The sequence below is a fragment of the Dunckerocampus dactyliophorus genome, chromosome 14, assembly GCF_027744805.1.
Source record: "Dunckerocampus dactyliophorus isolate RoL2022-P2 chromosome 14, RoL_Ddac_1.1, whole genome shotgun sequence".
Classification (NCBI taxonomy): domain Eukaryota; kingdom Metazoa; phylum Chordata; class Actinopteri; order Syngnathiformes; family Syngnathidae; genus Dunckerocampus; species Dunckerocampus dactyliophorus.
The window spans coordinates 3,104,069-3,116,638 of NC_072832.1; the positions used below are offsets into that span (position 1 = coordinate 3,104,069).

General features: G+C 44.0%; 1 protein-coding gene across 7 annotated transcripts in view; it reads right to left on the bottom strand.

Moving 5' to 3' along the window:
* Positions 1-6,464, bottom strand: part of grid1a (glutamate receptor, ionotropic, delta 1a) — a 342,967-nt gene extending 336,503 nt beyond the window's left edge. For 6 of the 7 annotated variants that reach the window (XR_008573689.1, XR_008573690.1, XR_008573691.1 and 3 more), the window contains exons 1-2: positions 5,835-6,462; positions 4,755-4,910 (exon numbers count right to left, since the gene is read on the bottom strand). Coding sequence is in view for 2 of the 7 variants with exons in the window: in XM_054799052.1 (XP_054655027.1) it covers positions 4,755-4,910; positions 5,835-5,913 (235 nt within the window). In the remaining 5 variants the exon portion in view is untranslated. Of the gene's footprint in view, positions 1-4,754; positions 4,911-5,834 lie in introns of all 7 variants that reach the window. The other variant, XM_054799053.1, reaches the window with a different exon arrangement.
* Between the last annotated feature and the right edge of the window lie 6,106 nt (positions 6,465-12,570).

The following is a 12,570-nucleotide window of genomic DNA, read 5'->3' on the forward strand; positions in this document are numbered from 1 at the left end:
CGCCAGCCTATGGAAAATTTAGAGTCTCCAATTAACCCTCCATGCATATTTTTGGAATGTGGGAGGAAGCCGGAGTACCCGGAGAAAACCCACACACGAGGAGAACATGCAAACTCCACACAGAGGTGTCCAAATGGAGATACGAACCAAGGTCTTCCAGATCTCCTGGCTGTGTGGCCAACATGCTAACCACGAGACCACCTTGCGTAAATGGGAAAATAAAGAAGTACATTTCTTTTAACTTTAATAACGATTTGGAGTTCATGAGAAAGAGGAAAGGGAAACGTAGCTCTTTTTGACCACATGGTCATTCATGAATGAGCCCATTTCACAACACACCAGCAACAGAACCAATGTTGCAATAGCGGTATGGAGCAAACTGCTCAGCCAGCATTAATAGTGCTGATGAGTTCATTGTAAACAACAGTATGGCAAGTGTAACACATATGAGTACCAACATTTTTAAAGTGCATGCAGAGGTAGATAAAGCTGCTGACTACACTACCATGCTACTGAATGAGAAAGTGTGTCCAAACCTCTCTTAAAGTGATTGCAGTGTGGGTACCTCCCTAACCAGCCTGGAACATGGCCGCTGAGAGAATACCAATGCCTTCCAGATCCAAACTTTGGTTTCTTTAAGAACAGTCCTCCTGAGTAATTGCAGACCAGATAAGTGGCACAATAATGTTAGGATTGATCAGAAATGCTAGTTACGGTGCTCAAATTGTGTTTCGCTTCTCCAGTCCCTGTAATCTGGCGCCATTGTCCAAGCCAAATCTTAGGGCGCATTAAAGATAACATGACGCAATGAGCGCCACTTTGACAACAAGCGGCGGTTGGCATGACAACAACCCTCCTTTAGTACGGCATAAGGAGACACTCTCCGAGTTTCAGTATCCCTTCTCCCAGTCAGCTTTGAATGACAAGAGCACCTCAATGTGGCCGGCAAGGACAAAGGAGAGAGGAAGCATGACACTGCATGTCCTCCTCTCACTTGGCAAGCACATTTTCCTCATCAGCGCCTTCCGAGCTCCCCACGCTTCACCCAATGTCCACTCATGTTTATTCAACTTCCTCCAGTCCTACTGTTGCCTTAAATCCTGCAGTTTCTCGACGTCAGCCCACTCACCCTCCCGCCCGCTCTTTGGCATGGCGGTGGCAAGTTCCTGACCGCCGCTCACTGCGAATGAAAGAGCAAAAAGAAAGGTCAATTAACCCGCTTGTCACTCAACAGTCACCACCCTGGTCTGGTTTGAGGATGGCCCACCCGTCGACCCTCACCCCTCGACCCAAACACAGCCCCCCCACAACTCCTACCCCTTTACGACAATCCTCACTTGTGTGCGCCGCGATTGAGAAAAGAGGAGGCACTCAAAAGCTTGATTTTGAAGGAAAAGCAGGGCTTCACTAAACATCTTAAAACAAAGCCACCAACTGGACGTCAGTCAGCTCCAGACGTGGGAGATGTACGTTTGATCATTTTAGGCTTTCAGCAAATAGACTAATGTTGCTAATTAGAGTGCAATGTTAGCACTGTAGCTCACATAGCTATGCTAGTATTGGTAACATCTGTGTCCTCCTGTCCCACCCGTGAACGTTACGTTGTCATATATGATGTATGGAATCTATTACATTAGACAAGTGCAGATTTACAGTGTATTTGCAAAAAGGGGATGAAGTGCGTGGTCAAACACAGCTCACTAGCCTTAAAGCTACAGACACACAACACGGTGTGTTCCCAGTAGGGCTTACTAAAATCACTTTTACTTGCAACACCTTTCCAATATTCTATTATGGCATTTTTGAGACTAAAATAGAAAAGAAAAACGTTTAAAAGTCCTTTACACGGTAGGACACATACAAATTGCAAGATTACACAAAAACTGCAAAATCCCTCTGTAGAGCGGTGGCGCTTGGGCCAATGAAGAAGCTATTAAAAGTTGGTGAGGATATGCATACAAGTGCAGATACAGATCTCAATGGAAGCATAAAGGCACAGCTTCTCCGTACCAGGAAGTAACTTGCAAACCAATGGACAGAATTACAAAAAAACACAAATACGACGCTCCAAGAATGTCAACAACGTTGGCCTTGGCGGAGGTCTATGCTCTACTGAGTGACATTGTCCTTATATATGACAAATATAGCATTGCAAAAACAGCAAATTTAGGATTTTACTAGGATTGGCGACAAATACAATGTAATTAGTAGAAAAAGGCTCATTTTGGGCCTAAAATGAGCACCTAAAACATTGAAAGTGCTTTGATATACCTGTAAGTGCTTTATGACAAAAATATAGCTTTTTTGCACAGAGTGTCCACCATATTTGTGGAGTGTGCCGTGGCATGACTAGATGCATTGCTGCGGGGGTTAGACATGCTCACTCATGAAAAATTTCAACTTTTTGTTGCATTATCTACATCTCATAAAAGCTCTAATTTGAGGCCCTCAAAATCAGTGATTGTCAACTGGTGGGACCCGGCTTTCAGGGGGTCGCGGCTCTTAATCATGCGCTTCTATTCTGAAGAGGACTTTTTTTAACGCAGCGGGGGAGTAGTTCTGCTCTGTAGTGCAATTAGACTACTGCCATTAAAAGTGTGCCAGGCCTGTCTCTTGTTGAGCCTTGGAAAGTGTTTAACTGTAAGTATTTTATGCTGAGTAAAGATCAGCTGTTTAAGTGGAATGTGCATCTATTTGTCATATTCGGAGGTGTTCCAAATCGCCATGTAAAATTGCTAATGCTAATCATTAGCATGTATATGGGCCTTTCAATGTAAGAGAGCATTGAGTGAGCGCATTTCATTTATGTTGAATGCCACAGAGAAATGTTTGTCTTATTTGTTGCTTCAAATTCAAACTGCACTGTCTTTCCATGAAATACCTGAAAAAGATATTTGAGAAATTTGAGTTGAAAACTTTCCGCAATTTGGGTCGCGGCTCGCCATTAAGGTGTGATGGTGGGTCCCACAGCCAATCCAGTTGAGAACCACTGCTCTAAATGATCGGTCATGTGTTAGTACTGCAACTGTAGTAGACATTTTCTCAACGACAAGTCGACCTCACGCGAGCGTCGCCCAGAGTCGCCCAGCACCGTTGCAAAAAACGTTGAGCACAGCCTTGTGAATGAAGGCAGCCATCGTGAATGGCAATGAGCGACACAGGTCTTTGTGCCACTGAGAGCCGACTAAAAAGGACAAGCTGCGAGGACTAAGTGCAGCAGACAGACTTTGACGGTCCCCTGGCAGCCATTAAAGTCTTAATGATTCATTTAGGAATTTTTAATCGCAACATTATTGGGTCACTCTTCACCGAGCGACTGACCGAGGGAGGTAACCTTGGCTCAAGCGGCACACCTCAAAGCACAGCAGACGTAAAGAAACAATAATAATAACTAGGATGCAGCCATCATTGGTAAAGACAAACACATCTTCTTCACTGTATGAAGCTGTCGTCATCTGACTCGCTGCTGCCACCTAGCTTTACTTTGGCAGAAGACACCTCGGCAACATGAGTTTCTTTCCACTCACCTTCACTGCCAGCAACCACAAGAGGCCTGCTCTCCTTCCTTCCATCCTTTCTCCTTTCATTCACTGAAGATAGGCACCATCTCACCTCTCAAACATTTCACCATCCTTTACGTCTTTTTCTAATTCATCCTTCTTCCTGCCTTCCTGCCTTCCTTACGACTCACATTTTTCTGTTATCCTCCTTCTTTCCTGCCTTCCATTTCCAGGCTTCCTTCCTCCTGCCTTTCAATCGCCCTCACTTTTTGTAAGCTTTCCTTCCCATGATTCCTGTTTTCATTCCTTCAAACCTTTCAACCAGGGATTTTTCATTGCTCCTCCTTTGACCATGCTTCTTTCCCTGTTGTTATTGCCTCCTTCCTTCCCTTTACCCTTATCATCTCGCCTGCATTCCTTCTTTTCTTCCTTCCGACTTCTTTCACCCATTTCCTTCCTCTACTTCCTTCTTTCCTGCCTTCTTTTGTCTCGTTTCCTTCCTTGCACCCCTTTTCCTCGCTTCTTCTGTCCTACATTCCTTCCAACCTGCTACAATTCTTCATGTCGTCCTTCCCTCCTTCAAATTGACCTCTTTTTATTCCTTCATGTTTCCTTTTCCCTCCTCATTCCTTCCTCCCTCGCTTTACTGCGGCCTTTTTCTACCCATCCTTTGCTCACTCCCCTCCGCTGCTCTTTTTTTCCTTCCTTGCACCCCTTTCCCTCCTTCTTCTACCCTAGATTCCTTCCTTCTCCCTCCTGCCCACTATGATCCTTCCTGTCTGCCTTCCTTCCTACTTCTTTCACCCATGTCCTTCCTCTACCTTTGTCCCCTTCCTTTTTTCTTTCCCATCCCTCAGCTTCCCCTCTGAAGCCGTTATATCCTCCCTCCTGCTCCCCACTACAATACTTCCTATCTGCCTTCCTTTCTTCAACCTTTCCTTCAGTTTGTCCTGTTTTGTTACCACTGAAAATGTCCTACCTGCCCCTCTTTTCCTTTCTGCCTGCCTTTGTACAGTAATTCTTTGGCTGTTGTCCTTCAGTCATGGATCCTTCCTTCCCCATGTAATGGTCCTCACTCATTTCCTTCTTGTGTGTCTGTACCTTCCTCCTTCCTCCCTGTCCGTCTTCCCTCTCCTCCTCCTGCCTGACTCTCTGACTTCAAAACCTCCTCCATACACTCTTTCCCTTGTGATCCAGTATCGTTTTGCAGAACGGGGGAACGCATTCAGTCAAAAAAAAAAAAACAGCGCCTACCTTCCTGCACGGCCTGGAAGGGGTTGTTGGGCTCCACCAGTTTGACAGAGTGGGTGATCTTCTCGCTTTGCAGGATGTCGTCGTTGAGGGACAGGTCCGAGATGGCGAGCTGGAATATCTCGTCATCCCTCACCGCGTTTTCCTCGAATATGGCCCCTGTGGAGGTTAAAAAAAAAAGCGTCAAATGTACAGCGTCATTGCAGCAGGGCTTGTGTGCAGCCCCCGTGGACAGCAACACAAGTTCACTGCAAGACATGGAATACACTGGAGAACAATAACACACAAACTAATAAGCATGATTGGGGCCTTGTGTTTGTATACATGCATGTGTGTGAGGCATACCAAATAAGTAACCCCCCCATCCTCTCTCTCTCTCTCTACACACACACACACACACAAGCCTTGTTGTCTGTTTACGGCATCACTGTCAGACGCGTCGTATATATATCAGTGCAGAGAGGGAGGTTTTCCGGAAAAGGGAGAAGTATATTTGGTGTCAGCCGATATGAATGACTTGGACGGAGTCCCAGTGCTGCACTAAGCTGATGACGGAGCACCTGCTGCTGGCCAGACTGTTGCAGCAGAAGAAGTGAGCGGCGCGGCACGCACACATCACACAGTAACACGTATGGCTTTACTATTTAAGACACTGCAACACTTGTCAATGCAGATACATGCAGTGTGGATGTGGATGCAGATACAGGATGCAGTTACAGGACATATAGCTTGACGATGATTTTTAGGGGTGATGGGGGGGGGGGTTGGCTTCCACTGGTGTGAATGGACAAAGAGGCTCTCTATGCATGTCGAAAAAGTCCACTGACGTCCCCCTTCTCTCATCGCTGATCTCTGTATTGACATTGCAGTCACGTCCCGGTGGAAGTTGAGGCTTGGCGGCTGGCTAAAAGACAGCATATACGCCTCGGGAACACTTCTATACAGGTCGTTTGTGAGCAGTTTCAATGGCAAGACTCCAAAAGATGGTGACGACGTGAGGAGAATAACTTTTCCACGCCGGAGAGACAGATTTACAACAGAAAATTGCACAGACAAAGCATCGGCTGTTTTTGTGGCGCTTACCGATGTGTATGATGGAGTCCGCTTTGGCCGAGTTGCATTGCAATATCCACAAGGAGAAGCAAACCAGCAGCAGCTCCATGGCGAGCTCATTCAGCAGCAGCGGCAGCAGCAGCACATCCACAAAAAAAAGCACACAAAAAAAGAAAAAGAAGCTCCAGTCCAGTCCAGTATAGTCCAAGTGGTCCAAATGGAGGAAACAACCCCCTCGCACACACAAACACACACACACACGCACACACTCCCACCCCTCCCACTCCAAAAGGAAAGACTAGCTAGATAGTCCGGAGAAATAAAAAGCGCTCCAGAGAGGATTGGACTCTAGGAGGATGTTGGTGGTGGTGCTGATGTTGATGATGCAGGACCGAGAGGAAGGACGTGCAAGTCCGGTGAGAGAGACTTGATGCTCCCGCCCTCCTCCAGCGTGACAAGCCAGCGAGGAGGAGAAGAGGAGAGAGGAGGAATATGCGGGAGGATGAAGAGGAGGAGGAGGAGGAGGAAGAGGAAGAGGAGGAGGAGCGCGCTTCCACACAAATGACCAAAAAACGGTTACGGATCACGTGACTGCTGCGAGTAGATGCTGCTGATGCTGCTGATGCTGTGCCGGCGAGCCGACTAGAAAAAGACTGCGAGGTGATGGAGAAAGGCGCACAACATGATGACACGTGAGGAGCGAAGGCAAAAAACACACACGTGCGCGTCCATTGATCATGCACTAGACGTGCGCGGAGGATGCATGGGGAGGAGGAAACGGGGAAGGGGGGGCGGGGGGGAGCACAAGTGGACTGCTTACTTTTTGGTGAAGTTGCAGCAGCAGTGAAGAAGAGGAGGAGGTGAGAGAAGCAAGTCCGGCGTGCGCGCGCGTGGTTCCGGGAGATGGATGGATGCGAGAATCCACGGCGTCCAAGTGGACCGCAGCTTACAATACACCATTTCATACCAGCATTTTATTTACTTTGAGTGGATTTTTTTAAGGGGGTGAATAGAAGATCACGACGCAGGAGGAAGGAGAGAAAGGACCCACGTAGCCTTACAATTAAAGGATATTTCTCGTGTGCGTGTGACGAGGACGGAAATATCTCTTAATTGTTCGGTTAAGTGCGTTGAAACTTTCAGCGAGGAAGAGGAGCGCCCATAAAGACAGTCATCACTACCTATCTCATGTGTATATGTGTGCATATTCATGATTTATTTCATTCCCACCTCTTGTTTCCCTTCTTCCATGCAGTAATCCCACCCTCATCTGCTTTTCATGCACCTCGCAAAAGTTGCAAAAGTCATACACTGCCCCTACTGGCCACCGGTGGCTACTGCAGCTGTGGTGGTGGCGGTGACTCTTTGCATCTTTTTTTTTTTATTTTTTTTATATAGTCTCTTGTGTTTAAAAATAGACAAAAACAAGGGGAGCTATTTTAGCACAGTGCCTTTGAAAAATAAAATAATTATTTCAAAAAATGACATTCCCTTGGTACCAGCTGGATTTAGTGTGAATATTCAGAGGAAGGCAAGAATAAAAGATTGGACCTTTTTGGTGGCAATTACAGCTCTCATGTGTGTGTGTGCGTGTGTGTGTGCGCGCGCATCAATCCAGGTCCATTCCAGAGGGATAGACAAAGAATGATGGCCCTAGAGATACACAGGCTGTGACCCTACATGAAATATCCAAAATCAGTCTGTACTAGCAGAGGAAGCAGAGGAAGCTGCTATTGATCTATGCCGCAATATGTTGCTGATATGACTGTATTCTCAGGGGGTGTCACCTCTAGAATCAGGATAGATACATGTCCTTATAGCCGTACAATACATGGCTAAATGCACAGTACACGACAATAAAGCTATTCAATGTCAAATATGCGTATTATTGTGTACAACTGCGCTGCATATCAGAATGCAATCCTCGGCCACCACTGCAAAGCACGATAATGAACATATTGTACGATGAATACCTTTATTATCTTGTTTTGGATAGCTGTTAAAAGTAATATCGCTTTAAAAAAAGGAGCGTAAAAGTTGTTTCCATAGCCAAGGCAATTTGCACAGGCATAAAAGAACCACACGAGCGAGCACTTTGGCGACGGCGTCAAGGAAAAAACCCTGCTAATTGTGTCTGGTGTGTCTATAATTGTATCAATGGCAGCAGTAATGCCATGTTTTTACATTACTGCTAAAAACATGGCCATCTAACGGCACTAGGACCGAGCAGAAAACCCTAACCTTCAAGAAAAACAGTGCATCTAAGCTTTGTGATATCGGTGAAAAAGCCTATTATTAATACGAATGTTCCTTCTTTCCAGATATTGCAACTTTCTTACATAATCTTCGTAAAACATTACGACTTTAATCCCATAATATTTGGACTTTATTGCCATGATATTATAACTTTTTCATCAACCTAATTTTCCCAAAATGACAACTTTATTTGTTTGTTTTATTATTTATTTGTTTGTTTCTCATAACTTTAGGACTTTTAAAAACTACCAGATTTTTTTCTTTTGTATTTCAACTCTATGCCACTTAATGACATTATTTTTCCTCATAAAATTAAGAGTTCATTCTTGTAAAATTGCGACTATTTTCCTGTTGGAATGTGATTTTTTTCTCTAATATTTTGACTTGTTTCATAAAATTACAGCCATTCTTTCAATTTCTGCTGTTGTTTTTTTACACTTTCAGACTCTTTCAACTTTTTTTTTGTAAATTTTCTCCTTGAAATCATGACTTTATTCTCATTTATTGTAACATTATAACTTTTTCCGCAACCTAATTTTCCAAAAATGACAACTTCATTCTTCATATAACGACTTTAAAAAAAAAAACACAATTTTTTCTGTAATATTTCAACTTTATGCTACCAAAATGACGTTATTTATTATTTCCTCGTCGTATTTCTCGTAAAATGACAACTTTTTCTTGTTAGTTTATGTCTTTTTTGTCTTAATATTTTACCTTTATTCTCAAAGAATTACACACATTTTTGTCATTTCTGCTGTTGTTGTTTTTTATTTATTTTCCAACTACTTCAAGTTTCTCCTTGTACATTTTTTTCTTGTAATTATGCTTTTATTCCCATAATATTCGGATTTTATTCTCCTAACCTAACTTTTTCCACAACTTATTTTTCCAAAAAATACAACTTTATTCATTTCTTTGCTTGTTTCTCATAATATTACTAGTTTTAAAAAAATGAATAAATTCTTTAATATTTTAGCTTTATGCTACTAAAATGACATTATTTTCCCTCAACATTATTCTCATAAAAGTACCCCTTTTTCTTGTTAGATTACAACTTTATCTCTTCATATTTTAACTTTAGTCTTGTAAAATTAGTGCTGATTTTTTTATTTTGGCTGTTGTTGTTGGCCTTTTTTTTTAGCTTTCTTGTTCAATTGTATTTGCAGAATGTGCCGCGGGCCAGTACCAAAATAGTCGCGGATCGCAAATGGCCCCCGGACCGCCCTTTGGACAACTTTGCTTTGAGGTGTAGGGTAGATGTCGCTGCAGGGGAACTGGTACGCCTCTGTACTGTGCCAAAAAAAGCGATTAGGGATGTAAGTTCAGTTACACCCCGCTTTGACCAAGTGTTGCGACGAGCATCAGAGGCAATGTTGGTCATCTCAAGCCTTTATATTGCGGCATATCGGACACACATGCCCTGGAAGAAGTTGCCTTTTCAAATATTTATCATGGGAAATTATTTATGAGCGTCAGGAATAAAACAACACACCGCCTGTTGCGCCATAACTCGGCCTGGCCGGCACCACGCATTCATAAGCAGGCTTAACATGACAGAAAAATGCAGTCTTTATTGCGGCGGTGTGCATCTCCGCTACGTCTGTGGGTGTCACGGTGGGAACGTGGGTGATTAGCGAGTACTTCACTATTCTCACGAGGCCCGAAAAAGTGGATTTAAATGATGAGAGCACGCCACAAGAAGCAAAGCCAAGCTGTTAGTCATGGATGAGTACCACTATTGGATTAGTGACTCATTAATAGTCCACTGTTCTCGGATAAAACCCATTTTTCTTCTTTATTTATTCTCCCAAAATAAAAGCCTGGCACGTGTCTTGGCGTGATGTAACGGCCAGCTTGACTCTCCAGGTTTATTCAAATGCGGCACGGCCGCATTTAAATTATCCCCTGACATTGCGCTGGGGGCGGTGCACTCAGTGTGGGATGTTTACAGGGGTAATATACATGTCCCACCCCGCCGCAGCTGCTCTCTGACCTCATCGATTAGCGCTGATTTTTAGTGCCACGTCCATGCACAAGACACACTGAAGCTGCCCATCAAGTCGGAGAGGCAGGGAGCTTTAAATGGTGGACTACTGCAGGGACGGATGATGCCTCCAGGCAACTGTTGCGTAGGTTTGACGGCAACTTCTACTGCATTGAACGCCCTTGTAGTACTATTGCTAGTGAAAATTACTAGCGCTGTCAAAAATAGTGCGTTAACGGGGGTAGCTAATTTATTTCATCAATTACGTAATTTTTTTAGCGTCATTAATGCATAAGCATCATGGCAAGCCATGGCTCTCTGCTATGACAACAGACGGCCCCCCACAGAGTCACATAGTGTCTGACGCTCATTTATAACTTTATTCCTACCTGAACACATCAGCAGCAGTGCACTTCCAACACGTATACTGCATGTATCTCCTACTCCAAAAAAAACACGTCTCTAGTCCATTCATTGCAAAGACACTTCCTTACTGCCACGAGACAGACCGCGAGATGCGTTCATGGACACTCCGAGCATCAGAATAACGTTTTATTATGCGTGTATGGGTGGTCTAAATAAACAGAAATGCAATGAAAATCAATCAATCTCCTTTGTGCCGCCCTGCCGTGTCTCCTGTGCCATCACTGGTTTGCGTGTTTGCTAGCTTGCAGTCTTTGTATGTTTGCAAGTTTCTCCCTGAAAAAAAACACAATGTTGACAAAGGCAGAGGAGGATGCTAACCATAGCACAGAAGGTTGGACTTCTGGACATGCTGAAGGAATGTCAAAGTTACATGGCTGTCGGACGCCATTACGGAATAAATGAGTCTTCAGTTGGAGGAGGAGGACTGCACCAGGAGGAGTACTGCAGCAATATGTTTTAACAAGGATACAGAAATGCTACAGTACGGCGCCAGGATGAAAAGGCACAGTCAGATGAGTGAAATACACACGAGTCACTTCATAGTTTCTTGTGTCCAACCTGGCAGGTTGACCATTACAATTCAAACGAAGGTCTCAACTTTTTTGAGTGTTCAAACAAGAGAGAAAGGTGAGAAAACGTTATTGCCTGTCTGAAAAAAGTGTATAAAGTGTATGGTGAGGGGTTTTACAGCCTTAAAACATATATAATATTAAAAAAAATAAAAGTTGGCTTATTGCCGACTGTTTTGGGAACCTATCTGTCACGATAAACAAGGGACACTGTACCCCGATAAATAACACAAAGCTTTGAACATACGTAAATGGGTTTTTTTTTAGCTTTTTTTGAAGTCAGAAATATATATTTTTTTCAATATCAATGCGGCCTCCGGCATCCTTGGATTTTTTTGTATGCGGCCCTTGGTGGAAAAAGTTTGGGCACCCCTGCAGTTAGATATAACGCAATCAGAGCAGCCACACATCCAAGTTGAGTCACTCGATATTACTGCAAGAAGAGGCATTAGCAAGTGAAATGGCCGCCAATGAGGTAGGATAATATTATGGCTTGTCTGAGGTCAGACAGTCTGCCCTGTCCGTCTCATCGCGCTCTGGGGACTGCCACTCCCCGCACCACTCCCTGCCAATTTGAAGCAGACGTACATTTCTCGTTTTTGTATTGGGAGGGTGGACAAGTTGGAAAAAATGGATTCATGTCAGGCAGAAATGTGCGTGGAATAGCAAAGGAGGTGTCTGCAGAGCCAGAGGTGAAGAAGCAGCACGCTCTCCTCCAAATACACAGCCCCAGGTAACATTATAGATTAATCATGTTATGGCAGAACAAGCACCAGCTCCATCGCACAGCCCGAATTTCAATGAGCCAACTGTTGAGTGTGGCGCATACTCCCCCCCCAAAAAGTATTTTTTGGTGAAATATTAAAAAGGCGTGTGGTGAAATATGCTGGCGAACAAAAGCAGCCAGACAGCACTGGATGTTTCTGTCAACCTCGAGGAAGAACTCTGACAGATGACAAGCCCGTCAAAAGTTTTTCCTGTCAGCTTTACACCAGAGAAAAAAAACCCTCACGCATTCGACCTTTGAAACAAGATAATATGGACTGCTGCTTCACTAGTTAAGCAATCCTGACCTTCAATTAGCACAACGTGGCTTTTATGCTGTGACTAGCATCAACTAGCAAGCACTTGTCATACCGCCTTGTTCCTTTGGGGGCAACAGTGAGCACAATGGATATCAAACATGTCATAAGAGATTGTTTAAAACAGCTTGTCATTGCGCAATACCTACCCGGAATGGGATCGGTCACGTGCATGCGCAAGGACTACGTCACTTCCTTCTTTAGCTAATTTTTACAACAGTATTTCTGCGACGTCACGTGCTGTGCTAGTTATTATGTTTTAAATGTATGGACATACAGTAAATGGTCAGTTACCATACTTCATATCTGTAATATGTTGGGAGGTTACTTTAAGAGTGACTCTTGTTAAAAGATTTCGTTAGCATGGGGACGTTTCTATCGTCTTATGACGCCCACCAAGACTGAGCTGCGTAAAAACAGAGACGTGCACGTAGCGCAGACAGTCA